The sequence below is a fragment of the Pan troglodytes genome, chromosome 7 (genome assembly GCF_028858775.2).
Source record: "Pan troglodytes isolate AG18354 chromosome 7, NHGRI_mPanTro3-v2.0_pri, whole genome shotgun sequence".
In the NCBI taxonomy this organism is placed as follows: Eukaryota; Metazoa; Chordata; class Mammalia; order Primates; family Hominidae; genus Pan; species Pan troglodytes.
The window spans coordinates 81978677-82002198 of NC_072405.2; the positions used below are offsets into that span (position 1 = coordinate 81978677).

The 23522-nt window shown below is 43.7% G+C and overlaps 1 protein-coding gene and 1 long non-coding RNA gene across 4 annotated transcripts in view; one reads left to right on the plus strand and one right to left on the minus strand.

The window, feature by feature from the left end:
* Positions 1-2431, plus strand: part of RDH10 (retinol dehydrogenase 10) — a 30342-nt gene extending 27911 nt beyond the window's left edge. The window contains exon 6 of one of the 2 annotated variants that reach the window (XM_528167.9): positions 56-2431. In XM_528167.9, coding sequence (XP_528167.2) covers positions 56-179 — 124 coding nt within the window. In that variant the 3' untranslated portion in view covers positions 180-2431. The remainder of the gene's footprint in view (positions 1-55) is intronic. The other variant, XM_016959570.4, reaches the window with a different exon arrangement.
* The window catches only part of LOC107976340 (uncharacterized), a 69696-nt gene that overhangs the window by 22115 nt on the left and 24059 nt on the right, over positions 1-23522 (minus strand). For both annotated transcript variants that reach the window (XR_010159276.1, XR_010159277.1), the window contains exon 4: positions 22269-22344. This is a non-coding gene — a long non-coding RNA (uncharacterized LOC107976340). The remainder of the gene's footprint in view (positions 1-22268; positions 22345-23522) is intronic.

The following is a 23522-nucleotide window of genomic DNA, read 5'->3' on the forward strand; positions in this document are numbered from 1 at the left end:
TGATGTCTTAATTGAAACTTCAAGTTTGCTAACAGCTGTGACTTCCCTTTTTCAGCATCCTACCATTTGAAGCAGTTGTGTGCATGTATCGGTTCCTAGGAGCGGACAAGTGTATGTACCCCTTTATTGCTCAAAGAAAGCAAGCCACAAACAATAATGAAGCAAAAAATGGAATCTAAGAATCTTTTTGTATGGAATATTACTTCTATCAGAAGATGATCAAGATGTTTCAGTCCAGTGCACATCAGCATTGCTGACATTTTATGGATTCTAAACTTGTGTTGTTTCTTTTTTAAATCAACTTTTTAAAAAAATAAAGTGTAAATTAACCGACTAGAGTACTTGGAAAATGTGATCAGTACAAGTGAACTTAGGTTGTTGCCAACAGGGTCCTTTTAGGCAGAACCCAGAAACCAGTCAAATCTGTAGAGAAGCAGTGTGACATCTTCAGGTTACCATTATTTTTTAATGAGCAGGAAGTCTAGAAATGATAACTAGACTGTATGTTTCATGTGTGTGATTTTTCAGAATTCCCAGAGTTTACTTATTCTTGTTATTAAACTCTAGCCAGTTGACATCTTCGCAATTTCAAGGACTGATAGTGCTGTATTTTCTCACGTTTTCTAAGTTTCCGTTTTGCAAGGCCTAGGTGGCTTTTTCGTGGTGTTTGTATGTTTAGCTCTTTTGAAAAGGAATTTTGAAATCTCCATCAACTGAAGTAAATGATGTCTGAGTGTTACAGTAAAGGTGACCAAGTCTCTTTCTTAAAGTCACAATGACTAAAGTATTAGTTGAATTTTTTTTTTTTTTTTTTTTTTTTTTTTGATGGAGTCTCGCTCTGTCACCAGGCTGGAGTGCAGTAGCACAATCACGGCTCACTGCAATCTCTGCCTCCCGGGTTCAAGTGATTCTGCTGTCTCAGCCTCCCAAGTAGCTGGGACTACAGGCATGCGCCACCAAGCCCAGCTAATTTTTGTATTTTTAGTAGAGACAGGGTTTCACCATGTTGGTCAGGATGGTCTCCATCTCTTGGCATTGTGATCCACCTGCCTCGGCCTCCCAAAGTGCTGGGATTACAGGCATGAGCCACTGCACCCAGCCTTGAATTTTTAATTTTATCTCTGATATACTTCATTAAGTGTCTGGAGACCTAATTATCCTAAAAGATCATACATTTTCTACCTATGAATTTTGCTGCATACAGAAAGTGCCCTTTCCTCAGGAAGTTGCTGTGTTTCATTTCTTTGGATGGACTCTTATCTAGAATACATAGCAGCTCTGCAAAGAAACAGTTTTTAAAAATGGGAACTTCTACATTGAAAAGTCCCCATTTTTGTGCCAACTATGATTAGTGAGAGGAAGAAATCTTATTCTATGGCATATGTATGGAAGGGTGTAAAGATTCTTTTGAAAGGTTTATTCACATTGTAGAACAGCAAATGACATTTTTACAGTATTTTTTTGTAAAGCAAACTATTTTGTGCCTTGAATTTGGTATATGTGTATTAGTGAAACATTGTAAAGGTGAACTTCTACCTCTGTATCTAAATGTATACCATCCACTTGTAAATGACTATAAACTATTATGTGATTGCTTTTTTTTTTAGAATGTCTTGTTTAAATAGTGGCCAATGTTTAAGGCTGTTAAAATAAGCCAACTTTTACTAATTGGGGAGTTTTATAAATGACTGATTAAATTTAAAGAATTAACTTACATGCAATTGTGTGATTATTAGTTATCAGCAGTGTTGTAAGGAAAATTACTGTTTTTTTTTATGATCATTATCCCACTTTAGGTAAAGAAAAATATTGGAATGGAATAGTGTTGGGAAACAGACATTAACAACCTAGGGTGCCTGCACTCTAATATCCGATGTTACTGTCCCTAGATTAGAGATTTGATTAAGGGCTTGTTTGTACCAAAAGTGGGGAAACAATGCCATGACCTGTGTTTTAGTTTGGCTGCACCACAGATCAAATCTGCACTGTGTCTACATATAGGAAAGGTCCTGGTGTGTGCTAATGTTCCCAATGCAGGACTTGAGGAAGAGCTCTGTTATATGTTTCCATTTCTCTTTATAAAAGATAACCAAACCTTATGGCCCTTATAACAATGGAGGCACTGGCTGCCTCTTAATTTTCAATCATGGACCTAAAGAAGTACTCTGAAGGGTCTCAACAATGCCAGGTGGGGACAGATATACTCAGAGATTATCCAGGTCTGCCTCCCAGCGAGCCTGGAGTACACCAGACCCTCCTAGAGAAATCGGTTATAATTTAACAACCCACTTATCCACCTTAAAACTGAGGAAAGTCTTCTTTACATCTAATTTTATTCTTGTGTGTTACAACTTAAACCTATTTCTATTTTTGTTTGTTATTGCCCTTATAAGGGTGTCCATCTCCAAGTTCAATAAACTAATTCGTTTAACTTTTTTGTAGAAGTCTTTCATTCCCATGTCCCAGCCCAGTTCAGTCACTTCTGTGGCTCTTCCTTGAATGTTGTCCATATTCTCCCTCCCATCTTTAGCTGTGGAGTTTGGAAAGGGATACAGTTAATGCAGGTTTAGAACTATGAAATTCCTACAAGTTGCATTTCTTCATCCCAATGTCACGTTCTTATTAATGCTACATTGCTGATTGTGTGCATTATTGTTTCTAAACATGAAATCTCTTCTAGACAAGTCTGCCTGTTTGTGTTGAACACCTATGTAATTGCCAAGGTTGCTTTTCTGGCTGGTTATTTATCTACACCTGCCCCCACCCCTTAACATGAATGCTGACTTTGAATATGTTCTCTTTTTTGTCATCTGGTCCATTCATGTGAACGTTCAGGGCCACTGGACTCAAGGCTGATCCCCTAAGGAGCAGCACCTCTGTCTGTTAGCACCACCCCCAGCTCATACTGGCACTCTCCCTTTCTCTAACCTTTCAACCAATTTAATGATAATTATATTGAGTGGGACCCAGGAATCAAAAGTTCTGAAGCCAACAAACATAAATTCCAACTATTGTTTTCCCCCTTGATCTACCAGGTGTGCTGCTCTGTCACAAAAGATTAGATTAGCCTGACAGGATTGAGCTACGTAAAGCCAGGCTGGGGTGTGTGTGTGTGTGTGTGTGTGTGTGTGTGTGTGTTAGGTATCCTGTTTCCTTAGAAGGCTGTAGCTTTCAAATTTTCTCAAGTTAAAAGAAAATGTTTTCTTTTCCAACTGGCAGAAATAATTCTAAATTGACATTGACCTGAATCTTGGAAATTTGCTTTTGCCTCCAGCAAAATATAAGATCAGTAGGGGTTGGGGGAACAGGGTCATTCTTTCTATGCCAAATGTATTGCCTGTGCCTGAGTCAGAAGAGTAGGGAAAGCAAGGATGTAATGGTTCGGAAGTGGTGAGATGTGGGCCCTGGGCACATGTAGTCAGCATTTGCACACCAGGCATCTGCCGAAGCGCCCATCCCAGGGACTCAAGGAGCGTGCAGGTAACTCACAAGTACACATGTAAGTATCTATGTGCACATGCCACAAATGAAGCCTCAGAGTATGATGACATCTCAGTAAGGGAAGGAAAGGTGGCCTGGAAGGTTGGTGATGCAATGGATGGATTTGGGAATGGGAGTTTGCAGATTCCAGGGAACAGATTCTCAGGAAAGGCCCAGAGATCAAAAAAGGTAGATTATACTCATTATGACTGAAGCATAGAACATGGGAAGAGAATGACATGCGTTCCCTAAGGAGATCCCGTCTTGAGAATGGCCTTCATTCCAGGCTGAGGAATGGGCCCTTCATTTGATACAGAAGAGAGAAGCCCTAGAAAGTTTTTTTTAGCAGGAAAGTAACAGAAGCAGAGTTGTAAGTTAATAGGATCAATGAAGCCGCTGTGAAGAATTTCAAGGCACAAGAAGTAGGGAGCAGTGAGGAAGGAAGTTATTGCAGTAGTCCACGGGGAGGTGCTAAGAATGGGCCAGCAAGAGAGGGGGATAGGGAATGGAGGGAGAAACCCAGGCTGAGCAACCGATACCGCAGGAGGTTGAACTTGCAAGCCTAGGTGACTGAAGATAGCTTATCCCTCGAGCCAAGTGGTTTTAAGTGGGAAGAACAGAATTCACCAACAGTGAATCTGATTTAGAAATGTTGCATTTGAGATGCCGGGTGACAATAGCTGGCAGACAGGCGAATGTTAATTCTGGCCCTCGGGAAACAGGTTGGTGCTGGGATCCTGAAGTCATCCACATAGAAGCTGTGAAGTGAACAAACCTGGGAGGGGGAAAGCACAGAATGAGTGGAGATCCAAGGACCCAGCTTGGGGAATGTGGGAGAGCAGCAGCAGAAGGTGTAAAAGGTGACAGAGTAAAGTTAAGAAGGGAACTTTCTCCTCCCAAGGAGAAACCAGACTAGAAATAATTATCTCCTCTGCTTGGACCTAGTCCCCAGGCTGAGTCACACTTAAGAAACCTCAGTCTGGCCCAAGAAAAAGAGTCTGTGTGGCCAGCCCTGGGGCAGAGGCCCAAAAGGTGAAGGGCAGTGTTAACAGACAGCACATGGAGGCTTCGACCATGCACTCGGGTTTCTAGTAACTGAATCCATTGTTAAAAGGACCAAAGGAAAATTTCTTCCTGAGTGAATCCTGGAAACTGTTGTTCTTTGGCAATTTTCTTTGCTTGGCCTCAGAAGCATGACTTGCTTAGATGTGCAAGCAACGTTTCATCAGAACCCTGGGGAAAAACAAAATGCACTTTGAGTACCACCAAATGGATACATGTTAGTGCAAATGAACTATTTTTATGTGCCAAAAAGATGAGACAGGACCAGCTTCTATCAGGGTGCTCAAAAAGATGGGTTCCTATCTGGTCCTTGAAGCACTAAACTCACAGCAGGCCAAGAACCTCTCAGGCAGGTCCTGGGTCAAGGTGGACATGCAGTGACTCCCAGCTTTCCCAGGAAATGTCACGGCAGAGCAGTGTGGAACCACAGTCTTGCTACTGTTTATTATGACGCTTTCTGGGGATTGCAGTTCCTACATTACGATAGCTATACCAAAGCACTTACACATTTCACAACTCATCTATTATTTGGGGGAAAGCATTGACAACACACAGCCACACAGTCCAGAGAATCCTGCTCATTGAGTAATTATTTCTCATTTAACGTGCTCCGTTGCTGTAGAGAACTTAATGTCTTCCAGGAGCTCCTCACAGGCTTTTGAGCTGTGACTGTTGAAACATTTCTACCACTAGCAAAACGCAAGAGAATTGATTAGCAAGAAAAACAAAGCATCTTCAGCCCAGATTCTAAGTTTGAGGTTTTCCTGTCAAGGTGATTGAAACCATGCTGCAGGGAGAAATGTGTGTGCATAGCAGCCATGAAGAATGCCCCTCTCCTTGTCCATACCTCATGGGTGGTCCACCTGAATGCCACTCAGCAGGCATCCCCTCCCCCTAGGGAGGAACCTGAGCCCAGCTCCTCCAGCCCTCTGCTAGCAGGTGGCCATCTCCCAGCCAGCCCAGCTTATCCAGGGCCTGAGTGGTCCAGGAGGCTAATGAGCAGATGGGAGTCCTGCCTGGACACAGGCATATTTACGTATGTTGACAGCACAGTATCCGGCAGCCACAGAGTTCCTGCTTAAGAGCTCAGTGTTGTGGATTGGATGATGTCCCCTCAAAAGACGTGTTGAAATCCTGACCCCTAGTCCCTGCAAATGTGTCCTTACTTGGAAATAGGGTCTTTGCAGATGTAATCAAGATGAGATCATTTTGGTCAGGCTCAGTGGCTCATGCCTGTAATCCCAGCACTTTGGGAGGCTGAGGTGGGAGGATCACTTGAGTCCAGGAGTTCAAGACCAGCCTGGATGACATAGTGAGACCCCATGTGTACAACAAATGAGAAAATCAGCTGGGTGTGGTGGTGCACACCTGTAGTCCGAAGAATCGCTTAAGCCCAGGAGTTTGAGGTTGCAGTGAGTTGTGATCGTGCCACTGCACTCCAGCATGGGCGACAGAGGGAGGCCCTGTCTCAACAACGAAAAAAGATGAGGTAATTTTGGATTAGAATAAGCCATAAATCCCATCACTGGTGTTCTTATACAAAGAGACACAGACACACACAGAGAGAAGATGCCATGTAACAATAGGCAGAGATCGGACTGACGTAGCTGCAAGCCGTGGAATGCCAAGGAATTGTATCAAGGACCAGCAGCTAGAAAAGAGGCATGGAGCAGGCCCTCCCTCAGTGCCTCCAAAAAGGAACCAAGCCTGCTGACACCTGGATTTCAGATGCATAGCCTCTAGAACTGTGAAAGCATAGATTTCTGTTATTTTAAGTATCACCCAGTTTGTGATGCTTTGGTACAGCAGCCCTAGCAAACGAATACACTCAGGGTCTGTTGTCAGACAGCCTGAGTGCAAGTCCAGCTCTGCATCTCCCTAGCCATGGATCCCAGGTCTTTTTCTTAACCTTCGTAAGTCTCAATCTCCTCATGGGTACACTGGGAATAACTGCAGTACCTATATCAAGAGCATCGTGAGGAATGTGGGAGGACACAGATAAGCACTTAGGACTGTGCCTACCACACCTTGGAGGTGTGCAATAGATTGCATTAGGTTGAATCATATGAAATTGCTGTGACTGAATTCTTTTGACCTACAAAAAAGGCACTTTTATCTCGTTCAACATAACAGTGATGATGGGGGATGGATAGTGACAGTACCTAGATCAGAATCTCTATTTATGGTACTGTTTTGTGTTTCCAACAATTCTTACTTCCTGACACCCACTGGATGTCCTACAGTTCGGTCCAATTCTGACACTTCCCAGAGTTAGTGCAGGCCCCACAGGTTAAGGTTTCGATCCCACAAGACTGCCTCCACTTCAGATACCGGCCAGAGAATCGCAAATGGGGTCCCCAGGCTACCCATGCTTCTGCCCAGCTGACTACAAATTCAGGGTTCACAAGACCCCTGCTCAGGTTTGATAATTCACTAGAATGATCCAGAACTCAGGAAAACACTATGCAGTCCTTGATTACAGTTTATTAGAAGGGCTGCACAGGCACAGCCAGATGGAAGGGATGCACAGAGCAAGCCCTGTGGGAAGGGCACGGGCTTCCCATGCCCTCCCCAGGAGACACCCTCCCAGCACCTCCATGTGTTCACCAACCCAGAAGTTCTCCAAATCTCCTCGTTAAAGAGTTTTTACTTAAGTTTTATTATGTAGACATGATTGACCAAACCATCGGCCACAGGTGAATCGATTCAGTCTCCACCCCTTTTTCTCTCCCCAGAAGTGACGGGGTTTGAAACTTCAACTCCTCCCTTGAAACTCTCTAAGGGCCCACCCTGTCCACATCATTAGCATAGACTCAAGTAGGATGTAAAGAGGCCGGTTATGAATAACAAGAGACACTCGTGTCACTCTGGAAATTCCAAGGGTTTTAGGAGCTCTGTGCCAGAAGCTAGGGACAAAGACCAAATATAGTCTTCACTCTACTGCAAGTACCTAGTGTGTTGCAATTAGTTATTGGTACATCTGAAGACAAGTGTCCTGTTCTATTGATCTCGGTAGTCTTAGTTCCAACATCTCACGTAGACCCAAGCACACAGTAGATGCTCAATAAATGTTGATCTTCATGGCCCTTTGTGCTCTTCAAATACTTGGTGGTCTGTGAAATAGGAATACCCAAGCATGGGGCTTTCCCAAGTCTGTGCACCAGAGAATTTTTTTTCCCTGCGCTGTTGCTCCTAAACGAACTGTGAGGACATAGGAGTTTACTACTTATGTGCTCTTTGAGCCTTTGCTCTGATCAACGTCACCTGTATGCAAGAGGTTACCGAAGGCCAGAAAAGTTTGTAAGGCAACCGCACAGATGCTGCTTCTACCAAAATTAAACAAGGAGAGTCCTCCCAAGCCCTCAGAATATCTGGCCAGTCTTGGATAGTTCAGAGAGTAAAACAAGTTAGCCAGGTTCTGAATAGGACAAACATTGAGACAGATGCAAACAGAGAGAACTTCCATCTGACCCCTATAAACACCATTTTCTTCTGGCTTGCAGTGACAATGGAAAGCTTATCCTTTCAGGGAAAAAAAAAAAAAAAAGAATAAACAGTGTTCTCTGTTCTCCAGAAGCCACCTTTATTTTCTACCCTTTTCTCTGACTTTGGCGATGGTTTGGCATTGTCAGATTTCCTGGGACTCACTGCAGTATGCTGAGGGGGTCTTTGAAACACCCCCAGAAGTGGACCTGAGATGCTTTTCTCATGACCACTCTGGGAGCCCAATCCACTGCCCTGAGTGCTCCTGAAGCGGAGGCCCTTGAGGACTGAGAGCCGGGAAATGCAGAACCTGGCCAGGGAGTGAAGAAATGAATACCGCTGTCAGGGAAGGAAGTAGATGGAGCAAAACTGCAGCCCCAGGGGAGATTCCCTAACCACAGTTCCTCCAGCTGCTCCAACTTCCTGCTCCACCACCGCCTGGAGTCTGTCCCTGAAGACCTTCCCACAGCCAGCTGAAAGCCCAGGAACCATTTCTCCTTACCTGCTACAGAGGCCATAGGGAACTGAGCACATTCTGGAGAAGAGGGATCCGCCAGATTTCCCTCTCCGGGACTGGGCTTTTGGGAATGAGTTTCACTTGCACCTCAAGATTTTAGCTCAGTGAGCCACGAATAAGAAATTTGTGCAACGTGGGTGCTTCTGGCTTATTCTTCACGAGGAAATGTCAGTTTGAAATGATTTATCTTAGAAGGGAAGAAGTATTTTATGTATGAGAAAAAGAATTTAAGTAACTTCAGAGATCAGTTAAATGTCAGCTTAAAAGGAAAAGGAGAGGTTCTGGTGGACTAGAGAGAAAAATGCACAAAATCACAGTGTTCACCAGGCCAGTTTGCTTTGCTCTCCCTGGCAGTGGAGGCTTGCAGGCTGAAGTTGATTTCTTTATCAGCCTTGGGGTTTCTAGTGTTTTCTCATCGTATCAGTCCCCTAAAATTAGATCCATTTGCCATCAAAATTATTGACATACTGGGAATTTTGGGAAGCAGAAAGTTGTAAGAGACTCAGAGAAGAAAACGGTCTATATTTCCAACTTCAAGTGAAACCTATTTAGAGAACACACTCTGCTCTTAGAAGAGCTATTTAAAAGACTAGAACCCCTCTGTACTTTTGGAGGGAATGTAAGATGGTGCCGCCACTATAAAAAGTAGTATGGCAGTTCCTCAAAATATTAAACCTTGGAAGTGCCATATGATTTAGCAATTCTATGTCTGTATATATCCAAGGGATTGCAAGCAGAGTCTTGAAGAGATCATTCATACACCCATATTTATAGCAACACTATTCACAGTAACAAAAAGGTGGAATCACCACATAGATCCATTGGTGCATGAATGGCTTAAAGGAGATGTGTCATATACTTACTGTGAAATATTATTCACCCTTAAAAAAGAAGGACATTCCTACACATACCACAACAAGGATACACCTTGAGGAGATTATACTGAGTGAAATAAACCAGTCATAAAAGGGTGAGTATCATGAGATTCCACTTATATGAAGTACTTAGAGTAGTCAAAATCATAGACACAGAAAGTAGAATGGTTGTTGCCAAGAACTGGTGGGAAAGCGGGAATGGGGAGTTATCGTTTAATGGGTACAAAGTTTCAGCTTTGCAAGATGAAAAAAAATTCTGGAGATTGGTTGCACAACAGTGTAAATATACTTAACTCTGCTGAACTCTACACTTTAAAATGATCCAGATGGTATGTTTTATGTTATGTGTTTTACTGCAGTTTTTCTTTTTTTAAGAAAAGACTAGAATGACCTGGCCTTTGGAGCCACTATTGAGGAGACAGCTTTCCATCTGTAAGTAGCTGCAGCAGATGGTCTCTCAACCCTATGTCATGCTTCTCTATGACAAGACAGGACAGATCACAGAACAAACACTATTAGCTGATGCCACATGCTGGGGACTGAAAACCCAAAGGGGGCCAGGATACAGAAGTCCCCTGTTCTCAGGGCACCAAAGGCCAAAATATTTAGATGAAATAATTTCTCTATGAACAGTACAAAGACTTTTGCGATGTGTATATTCTAAGCCATGTAGCAATGTCTTTCCTGGCTTCCATGGTTTCTCCAGCTCCCCTGACCACTCCTAGGTTGCACCTGTTACAGGTAGTTAGACAGGCATGAGCAGAACAGGAGAGGTCCTTCCCCCACCCACTAGGAATGGCGAGTGACGGTTTGGGAATTATTGTTTTGCCTCTCTAAAAGTGATAAACTGGCAGCCAGGGCTAGGGAGAGGTCATTCCCTGATGGTCCACACCTATTGCACTGAAGTCTTAACTGAATGCAGCTGCCAGGGAGAAGCAACTTCCTGGGCATGTGCATTAAGGGACAAAATGGCAGAGCATGACCTTCTAGGGCACTCCACTGGAAACGGGAAGAAAGTCTCAGATGGGCATGCATGCAACTTCCTAAACACACTGTGCATGCTCACTTTCCAAGGGTAAGGAGGGCACTGCACATGTGGGCAGCCCACACAAAGGGAAGAAGCATGGGAAAGGAGCCAGCCTATAAAGTCCTAGGATCAAGGTTAAATATCGCACTTGACCTCTGTGTCCCACTTGGGTCTCTTCCGAGTGTATTTTCCTTTGTTTCTTGTTCTAAATCCATTTTAAATAAACTTTCACTCCTGCTCTGAAACTTGCCTCAGTCTCCTTTTCTGCCTTATCCCCTCAGTGGAATTCTTTCTTCTGAGGAGCTAAGAATTGAGGTTGCCACAGACCTGTACAGATTCACTGCTGGCAACTCAGATACCTTCCACTGGTAACACACCCAGACATAAGGTCAAGCATGTACAAGATGCCATAAGATACAATTTCCCAAGTGTGTCACTTGGAGCATTGGTCTCACGAGATGCTGCTAGAAAAGCACTCCATGGGCCAGGCGCAGTGGCTCACGCCTGTAATCCCAGCACTTTGGGAAGCCCAGGTGGGTGGGTCACCTGAGGTCAGGAGTTCGAGACCAACCTGGCCAACATGGTGAAACCCTATCTCTACTAAAAATACAAAAATTAGCCAGGTCTGGTGGTGCACACCTGTAATCCCAGCTTCTTGGAAGCTGCGGTAGGAGAATCATTTGAACCTGGGAGGCGGAGTTCGCAAAGAGCCAAGATCGCACCATTGCATTCCAGCCTGGGCGACAGAGTGAGACTCTGTCTCAAAAAAAGAGAAGACAAGCACTCCATGGCCAAAGACTGTTCCCAGTCGCACCGTGAACACCCCTCAGTGCTGAGGGGCACTCGTGTAGAGGCTAAAGTAACTGCATCTTGGATGCTGATCCGCCATGTTGACTTCTAATTAACCCCAGTTCCAGGAACGCCTCTAAGGTTTCTATTGTGTCTAGGGTTCCTTGTGTAAGAGCACGTACTTACTGTAAATCCTGCCCTTAGGTCATAACAACCTCAACCATAAATCCTGCCCTTGGGCAGATTCCCATAGCATTCTTGCTTTTCCCTGAGGTGTCAGCTTCAGCTTCTTTTTCTATGGTATATAGGTTTTGAGTTTGAGAGGTAATGCTCAGCAGATCCACCATCTTGTCACAGTCATGGTTTCTGTTTCTAAGTCCTTATTAAAGGTTTCCTTCTGAGAAATGGATATGTCAGCCTCTTTCTTGAGCCTCTCAGTTTCCTCAGACTTTGAGGTAGGTTTGCATAGACCTGCCCACTGAAACAACTCCGCGCTGAGCAACCCTGGGAATGCAGCTTTTATGCTTCCTGGTGTGTTTGATCCTGGCTGGACTGGGTTGCCTCTTGGAGTCAGGGTGGAATCTTGCTTTCCTTCCTCCCCTTGGAGTGGTTGGTACCCAGTAGGTATTCAGGGCACATGAGCTACTGTCCTTCACACCTGTCTTCCTGCCAAGATAAGGAAGGAGTTTACCCAGTTGGAAATTAGCTCTCTGACTGGCCTAGGGTGGAAAGTAATGAAGCCAGGCTGACTTTTCCCACAAGTCTTCTGGTCCTTCACCTCTGTAGGTGAAGATGTGTAGATGACCTGAGATTTGACAAGGAGCCGTGAGGCTGAGGCACTGCTGGGGAACCAACAGTGCAAAGGCAGCCAGCAGAGCCAGCTGTGGCTCCAGAGAAGCTGAGCAGAGATCCTGGGGACAGGGAGTGAGGCCACACCAACCATTCTAGGCCTTGCAAACCAGCCCAGCTGTTAATGCAGACACTCCCTAGTAAGAAACAGAACACCTCTGGGCTCCAAGGTATTTGGGCCACGTTTTCTTGGGCATACTCGTATCCTTGACTATAACAGCCCAACCACACGTCAGTACAACCCACCTGTTGCTACATCTACAGGCAATTCTTGGCACTTTGTTATTCATGATCCAGGCACTTACAGTCATCAGGCAAAACTTTCCGTTCATTTTCTTTCTTTTTGGTAGCTTTACCTTGTCTTTTATTTATTTATTTATTTACAAACAGGGTCTCGCTTTTTTGCCCAGGCTGGAGTGCAGTAGTCATTCATAGGCCCCACCACAGTGCACACTGCAGCCTCAAACTCCTGTTCTCAAGCAATCTGCTCACCTCAGCCTCCTGAGTAGCTGGAGCTACAGGCTACAGCTGCACCCAGCTCTCTGTCCATTTTTTTTTTTTTTAGACAGAGTCTCGCTCTGTCACCCAGGATGGAGTGCAGCGACACGACCTCAGCTCACTGCAACCTCCACCTCCCAGGTTCAAGTGATCCTCCTGCTTCAGCCTCCAGAGTAGCTGGGATTACAGGAGTGTATCACCATGCCCAGCTATTTTTTAGTAGAGTCACAGTTTCACCATGTTGGCCAGGCTGGTCTCGAACTCCTGACCTCAGGTGATCCACCCACCTCGCCCTCCCAAAGTGCTGGGATTACAGGCGTGAGCCACCGCACCTGGCCTCCCTGTCAATTTTTAACTGTGTATCATCTCATTTATGCATTTTCCTCTACCCATGTTCCTTCCTCCACCTCTACACTTGACATCCTCTTGGATTCACTGTCTCCCTGTGGATCCCTGGGCTCTGGCCAGGCATTCCTACTGCTTTCCCAACTCCAACATTGGCTCCCAAGTTCACTCAGCTCCCATTTCCCTGGGCCTAGCTCAGGCCTTACTCCTTCCACAGAGTCCCAGAATTGGCCAGGTGGAAGTGTCATCTCCTTCCCTCCACTGAACTCTCGGCATGCAGGGTCCCTTGCTAGACTCACTCACTGTGCACATGACAGCTGAAGGCAGCTGCGAGACAGGGGCTGTACCTTATTCATCTTTGCATTCCTCCTCCCAAGTGCCACAGCCCCATGCCTGGCACACAATTTGTGCTCAGAAAATGTTAACTGAAGAATGCATGCCACTCAACAACAAAAATTCAAACGCCCAATTAGAAGGTTGGCAGAAGACTTGAATATATATTTCTCCAAAGGAGATATATAAATGGCTAAAAAGCACTTGAAAAGACACTCAACATCATTAGTCATTAGAAAAATACAAATCAAAACCACAATGAGATACCACTTCACACCCACTAAGGTGGTTATAATAATATTTTTTGAAAAACAGAAAATAGGTGTTGGCAAGGATGTGGAGAAATTTGAACACTTGTTCATTGGTGATGGGAATGTAAAATGGTGTATCTGCTGTGGAAATCTGTTTGGTGGTGCCTCAAAAAGTTAAGCACAGAATTATCAAATGATCCAGCAATTCCACTCCTAGCTATATACCCAAAAGAATTAAAAATACATATTCAAATAAAAGTTTGTAAACAAATGTTTGTAGCAGCACTATTCACAATAGTTAAAAGGTGGAAACAATCCAAATGTCTTTCAGTGTATGAAGAGATAAAGAAAATGTGGTACATTCATACAATGGGATATTATTCGGCCATAAAAAGGAATGAAGTGCTATACCTGTTATAGCATGAATGAGCCTTGAAAACATTATGCTTAATAAAAGAAGCCAGACAAAAAAGACCTTATATTATATACAATTCCATTTATATGAAATGTTCAGAATAGGCAAAACCTATAGAGACAGAAAGATCAGTGGTTATGCAGGACATGATGTGGGAAGATGGGAGTGTGATAGCTAAAGGGTATGGGGTTCCTCTTTGGGGTGATAAAATTGTTCTGAAATTGACTGTGGTGATGGTTGCATGTATATGTGACTATACTAAAAATCATTGAATCACACTTCTTAAATGGGTAAATTGTATAGTATGTAAATTATATTCCAATAGAGCATTTTCTTAAAGGCAGAATGAATGAACATATTTAATAAACTTTCAACATTCAAGTTTTAGCATTCGTGTCTAAGAATATGCATGTAATACCCCAGAGTTCTATGATATGCCATCATTTAAAATTGCTGAGGTCCAATTTGAATTCCATAAGCCAAGAGGCTGCCATACTCTAGGGAGTCCCTGGGCCAAGTGGGGAGACTGGATGCCAGCCATATTCCTTCACCCATGCAACATCAGTGTGCTTTATAAATTAAGGTAAAAGAGCAGAGATACAAACTCTAATACTACTTTTTTTTTCCTTTTTTTTTTTTTTTTTTTTGAGATGAAGTCTCACTATGTCGTCCAAGCTGGAGGGCAGTGGTGCCGTCTTGGCTCACTGCAACCTCTGCCTCCCAGGTTTAAGCGATCCTCCAGCCTCAGCCTTCCAAGTAGCTAGGATTACAAGCATGCGCCACCATGCTCGGCTGATTTTTGTATTTTTAGTAGAGATGGGGTTTCACCATGTTGGCCAGGATGATCTCAAACTCCTGACCTCAGGTGATCCACCTATCTCGGCCTCCCAGAGTGCTGGGATTACAGGCGTGAGCCACCAGGCCCAGCCTCTAATACCACTTTCTTTTTGGGGAAAAAATGGCCCTGATTGGGGTGGGAGGAGGATAGCCATAAAGTCAGTAAGTATAAACAGATGATGCTGTTCACTATTTTAGAGTTTCATGAAAGTCTTTGAGTTTTCATGTGAAATATAGAGATTCTAACATTTAGAACCCTGGCTTTTAGAGAAGGGAGGAAGTCATCATGAATCTAGAGGCAGAATGTCTAGATTTGCTGTGCTCATCCCAGGAAAGTAACTCCAAGTTAGTATTAGAACACCAACAAAGCACACTAGCTGGAGATAAAGACTTTTCCAGGCAGGTAGCAAGCCTTTGGGGCCAAGGATAGCCAATCCTAGGCAACTGAACCTCACCTTTGGCACTGGAGTTGGTCAGGAACAAATTGGGGAATGAGACTTTGCTGGTGAAGGCAGTGCAGAATTGATAAAGTAAGATTGGTAGACAAGGAAATATGACAGCAATGGCACATGGATTCTCTTGCACTTATAGCCAACCACTGCACATTTATGGAATAACAAAACTAATTATTCTTTCTTGGTATGGTTGCTGAAACTATTAGTTCTTTCCCAAACCTGTTTCACATCCCCCACCTCTTTAAAACAGCTGGGTGAGAGGCCACAGACTAGAAAACTGCAGTAAAGGATCAATAAACAAATGTTCACCCTCATTAGAAATTGGAGTAATCAGGGGAATGCAGTTTAAAACCACAAAAGAGGCTGGGTGCAGGGGCTCATGCCTGTAATCACAAAAGTATGGGAAGCCGAGGCAAGAGGATCACTTGAGGCCAGGAGTTCAAGACCAGCCTAGACAATATAGTGAGACCTTGTCACTACAAAGAAAAAAAAATTGTTTGAAGAAAAAATAAATTAAAAAAATTAAAAACAAACACAAAGAGATACCGTTTCATGGCTATCAGATTGCAAAAGTGAACCCCAGCAATACAAATAGTCATCCGGGGTGCAGAGCAACAGGAACTCTCATAATTGCTGGAGAGAGCATATAACCTCTGACACCCAACAAAACTGAAGACAGCACATGCTGAATTATCCAACAGCACACCCCTAGAGGGAAAGCCTAGAGAAATCCTCACACGTGGGCACAGGAGATGTCAGCAAGAATGTCATTGTAGCATCTTTGCATAAATAAATTGAAACAACCTAAATGTCTATTAACAGGAGAATGAATACATTGTGATATGTTCATTCAATTAATTGTTACGAAACAATGAAAAAAGGATTGAACTATTGTTATATGCACCAACATGGATACACCTCAAAAGGTACTGTTGTGCCGGGCGCAGTGTCTCACGCCTGTAATCCCAGCATTTTGGGAGGCCGAAACGGGCAGATCACGAGGTCAGGAGATTGAGACCATCCTGGCTAACATGGTGAAACCCCGTCTCTACTAAAAATACAAAAAATCAGCTGGGCGCGGTGGCGGGCGCCTGTAGTCCCAGCTACTCGGGAGGCTGAAGCAGGAGAATGGTGTGAACCCAGGAGGTGGAGCTTGCAGCTAGCCGAGATGGCGCCACTGCAATCCGGCCTGGGAGAAAGAGCGAGACTCTGTCTCAAAAAAAAAAAAAAAAAAAAAAAGGTACTGTTGTTGTTTTACAAAACCTATTATTGGATACAAAAAGTAAACTGCAGAAGGACACATTATACAATGTCATGTATTTACAGTTTAAAAGATGCAAAACTGGCCAGGTACAGTGGCTCATGCCTGTAATCCCAGCACTTTGGGAGACCAAGGCAGGCGGATCACCTGAGGTCGGGAATTTGAGACCAGCCTGACCAACATGGAGAAACCCTGTCTCTACTAAAAATACCAAATTAGCTGGGCATGGTGGCACATGCCTGTAATCCCAGCTACTCGGGAGGCTGAGGCAGGAGAATCGCTTGAACCCGGGAGGCAGAGGTTGCAATGAGCCAAGATTGCACCATTGCACTCCAGCCTGGGCAACAAGAGCGAAACTCCGTCTCAAAAAAATAAAATAAAAATAAATAAATAAAAATTAATAGGGCGTGGTGGCACCTGCCTGTAATTCCAGCTACTTGGGAGACTGAGGCACGAGAATTGCTTGAAGCCAGGAGGCAGAGGTTGCAGTGAGCCAAGATGGCACCACTGCACTCCAGCCCGGGCGACACAGCAAGACTGTCTCAAAAAAAAAAAAAAAAAAAAGATGCAAAACTATTTTATGTTGATTTATGGATGCACATATTAAATAAGAGTAGAAAAGCATACCCAAAATGCTAAGCACCAAGTTTCAGGTAGTGCTTATCTCCTTAGAGGAAAAAGAATAAGATCAGATGAGAGACAAGTATACAGGGCTTCCGCTGTATAATGCTTTGTGTTTCTTTTTTAAAGTATATATAGCAAAAGCAAATATGGCAAAATGCTAAGCTCAAACAGACTGGGTGATGGATAATTGGGTTTTCTTTATATTATCCTTTATTCTTTCTTGCATGCTTGAAATCATAGTTTTCTAGAAGTAAAAAGATAAAAAGAAGGGAAAAGGAAGGGAGAGGAAGAAGAGAGAGAAAGGAAGAAGAGAGAGAGAGAGGAAGAAAGAGAAGACAAGGAAGGAAGGAAGGAGAGGAAGAAAGAGAGAGAAAGAAAATAAAGAAAGAAATGAAGAAAGGAAGGAAAGAAAGAGAAACGAATCTCTTCCTGGTGTTTGCTTTCTAAATCCTGAGAACTTGACTCCTTAGAGAAAGGGGACACACAGACAAATTTCTTGGGTTCAGGGGGTTTAAGGAAGATAAAGTGATCCCACTCACCCCTGACACTGTGAAAATATTCAAATACACACAGGGCTAGCAGATGAAGAGAAGAAACTCAGAGAGGAGTAGTCAAAAAAAAATATGGATTTTGTGGTCTCTAAATAAAGAGCCCCTGCCCCTGCCCTTGCCCTGTGCAGGGCCCTGGGGAACTGGCAATAACCAAGGCAATTATTTGGAATTTGAGCATAGAAGAGACCCATACCCCTCTCCCAGGGACACTGTTTGGGCTACCTGCTGCCTTAGAGGACACAGAGGTGGTAAACAGCTCCTGGGCCCCCAGTCAGTTCTCCAGCACGATTTGTGTTCTGAGTGTGGAGCTAGACAAAGCCATTAGAGAAGTGCAGAATCCAACTGGGTGTCATTAAATAGCTGAGAGTTGTCGTCCCACTAGACAGGAAGGATATATGGGGATGGGATACACTTGCAGGGAATTCTGAACAGAATCAGGCAATAAATAAAGCAAAGCAACCTAGGTATAAGGAGTTAGAAACTCAAACCTGGTGGGAGACTTAGGCAATAGAATCACGTGAACCCTAGAGACTCCAGCCCCTCTCTACAGGCAAGGAGTTCCTGTTATGATTGTTCAACTTGCCTGTGAGTGTTATGAGGAAAACTGGATCTCGGTCCACAGCAAAATCTGCTGTATCACCTCAGTCCACTGAGACGGAAACTGCAAATTGCTTACTGTTCAAGTTGTTGAATGTTTCCTCTATGAGTCTCTGTTGACCTTGGGAAGGGTTCAGATTGAGTATTAATGCTTTTCTGTTAGGTTTAGCAACAATCTGTTTATATTAGGCATTTTGAGGGTTTGTAATGTTTAAGAGGAGTGGCATTAAATAATCTAATATATTAGCCTCATGATTCCAATTGTAAAAGTGTTATTGAGTAATTGTTTAGATTTGTGATTTTACTAGGTTTGTAAACAATATTGGAATGTTCATGAGAACTTGAGATGCACTGTATTTTAAAGTTTAATTTATTATACTTATTAGAATTGTTTAAGTGTTTGGGAATGTTCTGATTGTTAGGGATTTCGAGTGTTTGTAAATGAATTCAAATATACTAAATTTATAAGTCCAGTTTAAAATATATAAGGGGATTTAATTAACTAAGATGTAAAAAGCCCCCTTAAAAGTGATTGTTAAAATTTATTAGATTTATAAATAAAATAATGAGAGTTGTCGGTTGACATGAAAAGCTTATAGAAAATGAGAGTTCTTTTCAATGTATTAAATAAATTGAATATAATTTTTGAAAAATAACTACAAATAGAATCTCTCCTTTCACACACAAAGCTCCCCTCAAGGAGATTTAAACAATCAACTTGCGGTGCCCACAGCACCTTACAGAAGTGGCACAGGGGCTGCTGAGGGAGCATGCGTGTGAGAAAGAGGGACACCTGGGGACAAGCTGACATCAAGGGCAGGTGTTCCTGTCCATAATCCCTGCAGTGCACAGGCACAGAAACTCCCTGGATTTTTTTCCCCACCTTCTTATGAATATTTCCAAATATGCAAAATCTTGAAAACATAGTACAATGAACATCCATTTATCCGCCACCCAGATTCAACAGTGGCAAACTTTTTGTCACAGTGGTTTATTTACTTCTAACTAGATCTATCGGTCTATCTATCTATCTATCTATCTATCTATCATCTATCTATCTACATATAGAACTATTTCAATCATTGGCAGATATTATGACTTTTTTTTTTTTTTTTTAGATGGAGTCTCACTCCGTCATCCAGGCTGGAGTGCAATGGTGCGATCTCGGCTCACTGCAACCTCCGCCTCTTAGGTTCAAGCAATTCTCCTGCCTCAGCCCCCCCGAGTAGCTGGGACTGCAGGCGTGCGCCACCATGCCCAGATAATTTTTGTATTTTTAGTAGAGACGGGGTTTCACCATGTTGACCAGGCTGGTCTCGAACTCCTTACCTCAGGTTATCTCATGACATTTTATCTCAAAGTGCTTTAGTATAAATCTCCTGGATGTTTTATTTTATAATCATAATGTTACATCACACCTGACAATGCTAACAATTTCCTATTGTCATCTAAATCCCAGTTCCAATTCAGACATGTCCAAATGATGGGTTTCTTCTTCTTTTGAGTCTGGTTTATTTAATTCATGTTATGTTTTTGAGATACATTTATGTCATATAGTACATTCTGCTTTATAGCTGTATAATATTTCATTATATTATATACATGTTTATAGATCCATTCAACTGGTTATCTATATTATTATTGTTTCTAGTTTCTGCCTACTCAGATGATTTTTTCTAACAACATTCCAAGCAAATCATTATGCATCACATGTATCTTTATATCGTTTTAATCTAAAACAAGCTTTCACTTTTATAATTATTTTTCTGAAACTAATGTGTGTTCAGTGGCTAGGCCAGTTGTCCTGAAAAATGTCCTAAATTCTGAATTTGTCAGCTTTTCCTTCATAGCATTGTTTTAACATGTTTCTCTGTTTCTGGTTTTCTTGTAAACTAACAAAAGGCTTGTTTAGATTCAGGTTAAATATTTTTGGCAAGAATACTTCCTAAGTAATGGTGTGTACTGAATATTGAATCACATCAGGAGACACCTAATAACAGGTTGCCTCACTGCAACTGAGTTAGGCTCAGGCGATGTGCTTGGTAAGTGCCTGGAACACAGCAAATGCAAAATAAATATGATCTATTATTAACCCCACTCCACAGATGAGAAAACTGAGACTCCCACACTTTCAGCTAACTTTCTTCAGGTAACCTGGTTTTCAAGTGACAAAGCTGGAACTCAGACCTGAGCCCTCAGATTCATGACCCAAAATTACAGCTTCTTAAAGCTAATGGATACCTTACAAGTCATTCATTCACTTATTAGTTCATCTAGCAAATATTTAATGAAAGTCTACTATGAGATAAATGGTTAGGCACCATCTCAGACACTGGGGGTACAGTGGTGACAAATCAAGTCCCCAGGGAACTATGCTGTAGTAGATGGAGAAGGGCAGCAAACACAAGAAATAAGACAATTATAGAAGATGTTACATGTCTTGGAGGGAAATACAGCAGGGTCAGGGTATGGAATGGGTGTCACTGAAAAGGTAATTTCAAAGCAAAGGCTTGCGTGAGGTGACAGTGTGAGCCACAGAGAAGTCTGGGGGAGAGTGTTCTGAGCAAAGGAAACCGCCAGTGCAAAGGCCCTGAGGCAGGAGCATAGCAGCCATATTTGAGGAAATTTGAGGAGTAGACCCTCCAGCCCCCAGCCCTGAGTTTATCCAACAGAAGAGTCCCCTCACAGCTGATCACGGATATGAAGACACAGGGACATATTCCTTTGCTTCTTTAGAGTCCATGGATGGGTCCCTACTCACACATGCACAGGCACATTTGTGCTTCCCTCTTGCCAACCTGTCCAAAGGATCCTCCCAAGGCCCAATCACATGGGGTGGGATTCTTTGTACCTCTACAAAGAGAAGATGAGGGAAGAGCAGCATGTCACAGGAGTACAAAGGAGATGTGCACAGATTTGGAGGCTGCAAGCATATGTGTCGGAGTTTGAGGCCAATGCCATGTATAGGAGCTGGAGCATCACCTCCTCCCTTTCCCTCCCTGAGGCTTTCAGGCTTCCCCGAAGTCCCCACCCCAGGTGATGGCATCAATTTGCCCCAGCTCAGCCTGCAACCTCTTATTGGTAATTCTTTTTTTTTTTTTTTTTTGAGTTGGAGTCTCATTCTGTCACCCAGGCTGGAGTGCAGTGGCGTGATGTTGGCTCACTGCGGCCTCCACTTCCTGGGTTCAAGTGATTCTCATGCCTCAGCCTCCCAAACAGCTGAGGCTACAGGTGAATGCCACCACGCTTGGCTAATTTTTGTATTTTTAGTAGAGATGGGGTTTCACCATGATGGTCAGGCTGGTCTCAAACTCCTGGCCTAAACTGATCCACCCACCTTGGCCTCCCAAAATGCTGGGATTACAGGCGTGAGCCACTGTAATTCTTGAGAGATAACATGAGGAGTGCAGTGACTAGCAGGCTGAATGATCCACTAGTTTAAATCAATAAGTAGGTAGATTAGAGGTGAATCCTCGTAGAGGAACTTGGATTTGAAGCTGTGGGAAAATTGAGTTTCCAGTCACTGCAGACCTGCACCCCTAATTTGCCACACTGGAACCTGGTAGATTCTGTAGCACATACTGGGAGGCAGCTCTGGAACTCCTCAGAGGAGAGTAGGGAGCCTATGTGTGTCTTCAGCCTGCCCTGGAAGTGCCCAGGAATCTTCCTGTGTTGGGTCTGGGTTTTCAGGATGGATTTCTACACGTATCTGTGGAACTGAGAGTGTGGACTAGACTCTCTCGGGTCAATCATTGGAAAAGTCAGATTAAAGGCCAGTGAGTTCATTAGACCCCACTATTACAAACAAGGACAAAGCTACAAGTAGGTAGCCGGGATTTGGACCGGAGCCCTTGCTTTCACGGCCTGCCTAGCTCCAGGAGCTGGCTGAAAGGGATCCCTAGGTGGTTAACCTACTCTGCTGTGAGCATGAAGGGCACCCAGACACTTTTTTAGACCAGACCTGGTGACACAGCCATGGGCAACTCCCCCCGCCCTCCATCTCCCACTCCATTCAGTACCTTGCTTCCTTTCACCAGCAAGAATGTGCTCCACCATCTCAAACAGCTGTTGCTCGCTGTAGTCAGGAAAAAAAGGCTACAAAAGGGATAAAGTAGTTCAAAGTGATTTTCTTCTCTTCCTACAAAGTAAGAGTTTTCCTGCCTAAGTTTTTTTTTTCCAGCTTTTAAGTTCGGGGGTACGTGTGCAGGAGGTGCAGATTTGTTACATAGATAAATGTGTGCCTTGGCGATTAGCTGCACAGATCATCCCACCACCCAGGTATTAAGCCCAGCGTCCACTATTCTTCCTGATCCTCTCCCTCCTCCCACCCCTAACACATGCCTAAGAATTTTGAGGCCCAAAATGAGGGTGTGAGGAATCAAGGGAGCTGAACGAATCACGGATGCGGCAGAGGAAGCCATCCTTAGGAGAGGCTCATGGCGCATTTCTCTAGAAGACTTTCCTGGGATGTTTGGATTAGGTTGGCTAAGCCGCATGCTGAAGGGACTGGGGTGGGATTCAGAGATAAGGCAGGGAGGCCTGTGCTGGAGGAAGAAACAGATTTTCCCCTCTGTCCTGCAGTGCCCAGGCAGCTGTGGTCTGGGGGGTTACACTGGCCTTTCATATTTGACTTCTCCCATTCTGCGTTCCAGGCCTATGTCTGATGATCAGAGGTGCACAGTTTTTAAAAGGTTTTATCAAAGTCTTGCTTGGACACAAGATGAGCTATTAAATGAGACCATGCTCTTTTTGCTTTGAAGATTGGTACAGACAAATAGCAGATAAGAGAGTTCCTATGTAGTTCAAATGGAAGACGGTCCATAAAGAACTCCGAGGAGGCTTTTGGGCAGAAGAACAAACATGAACTTGATAGCCCATGTCCATCCGAAGCCGAAATACGAAATGCTGGGGATAATGATAGCCGACCCTGACTGAGTGTTGGCTTTTAGATATTAACTCATCTAATCTTCATGACAACCCTGCGAGGCAGTTACTATTATTAAACTCAGTTACAGACATGAAACTGAGGCAGAGACATTGACTCATGTAGCCCAAGGTCATAGTTAGATAAGGTAGAGCCAGGACTGGGATGCCAGTAGTCTGGTTTCAGTCTGCTCCCTTAGTTACTCCCATATCTCATGTGCTATCCCTCTGAGCCAGGTACCACTGTCCCTGTATAACAGACGGGGGCGGTCTCCAATTCCTGGGCCCACTCGGAGGTAAAATAGGACCCAGGAAGCCAATCCCACGCCCTGGTATGAAGGGAAAACCAG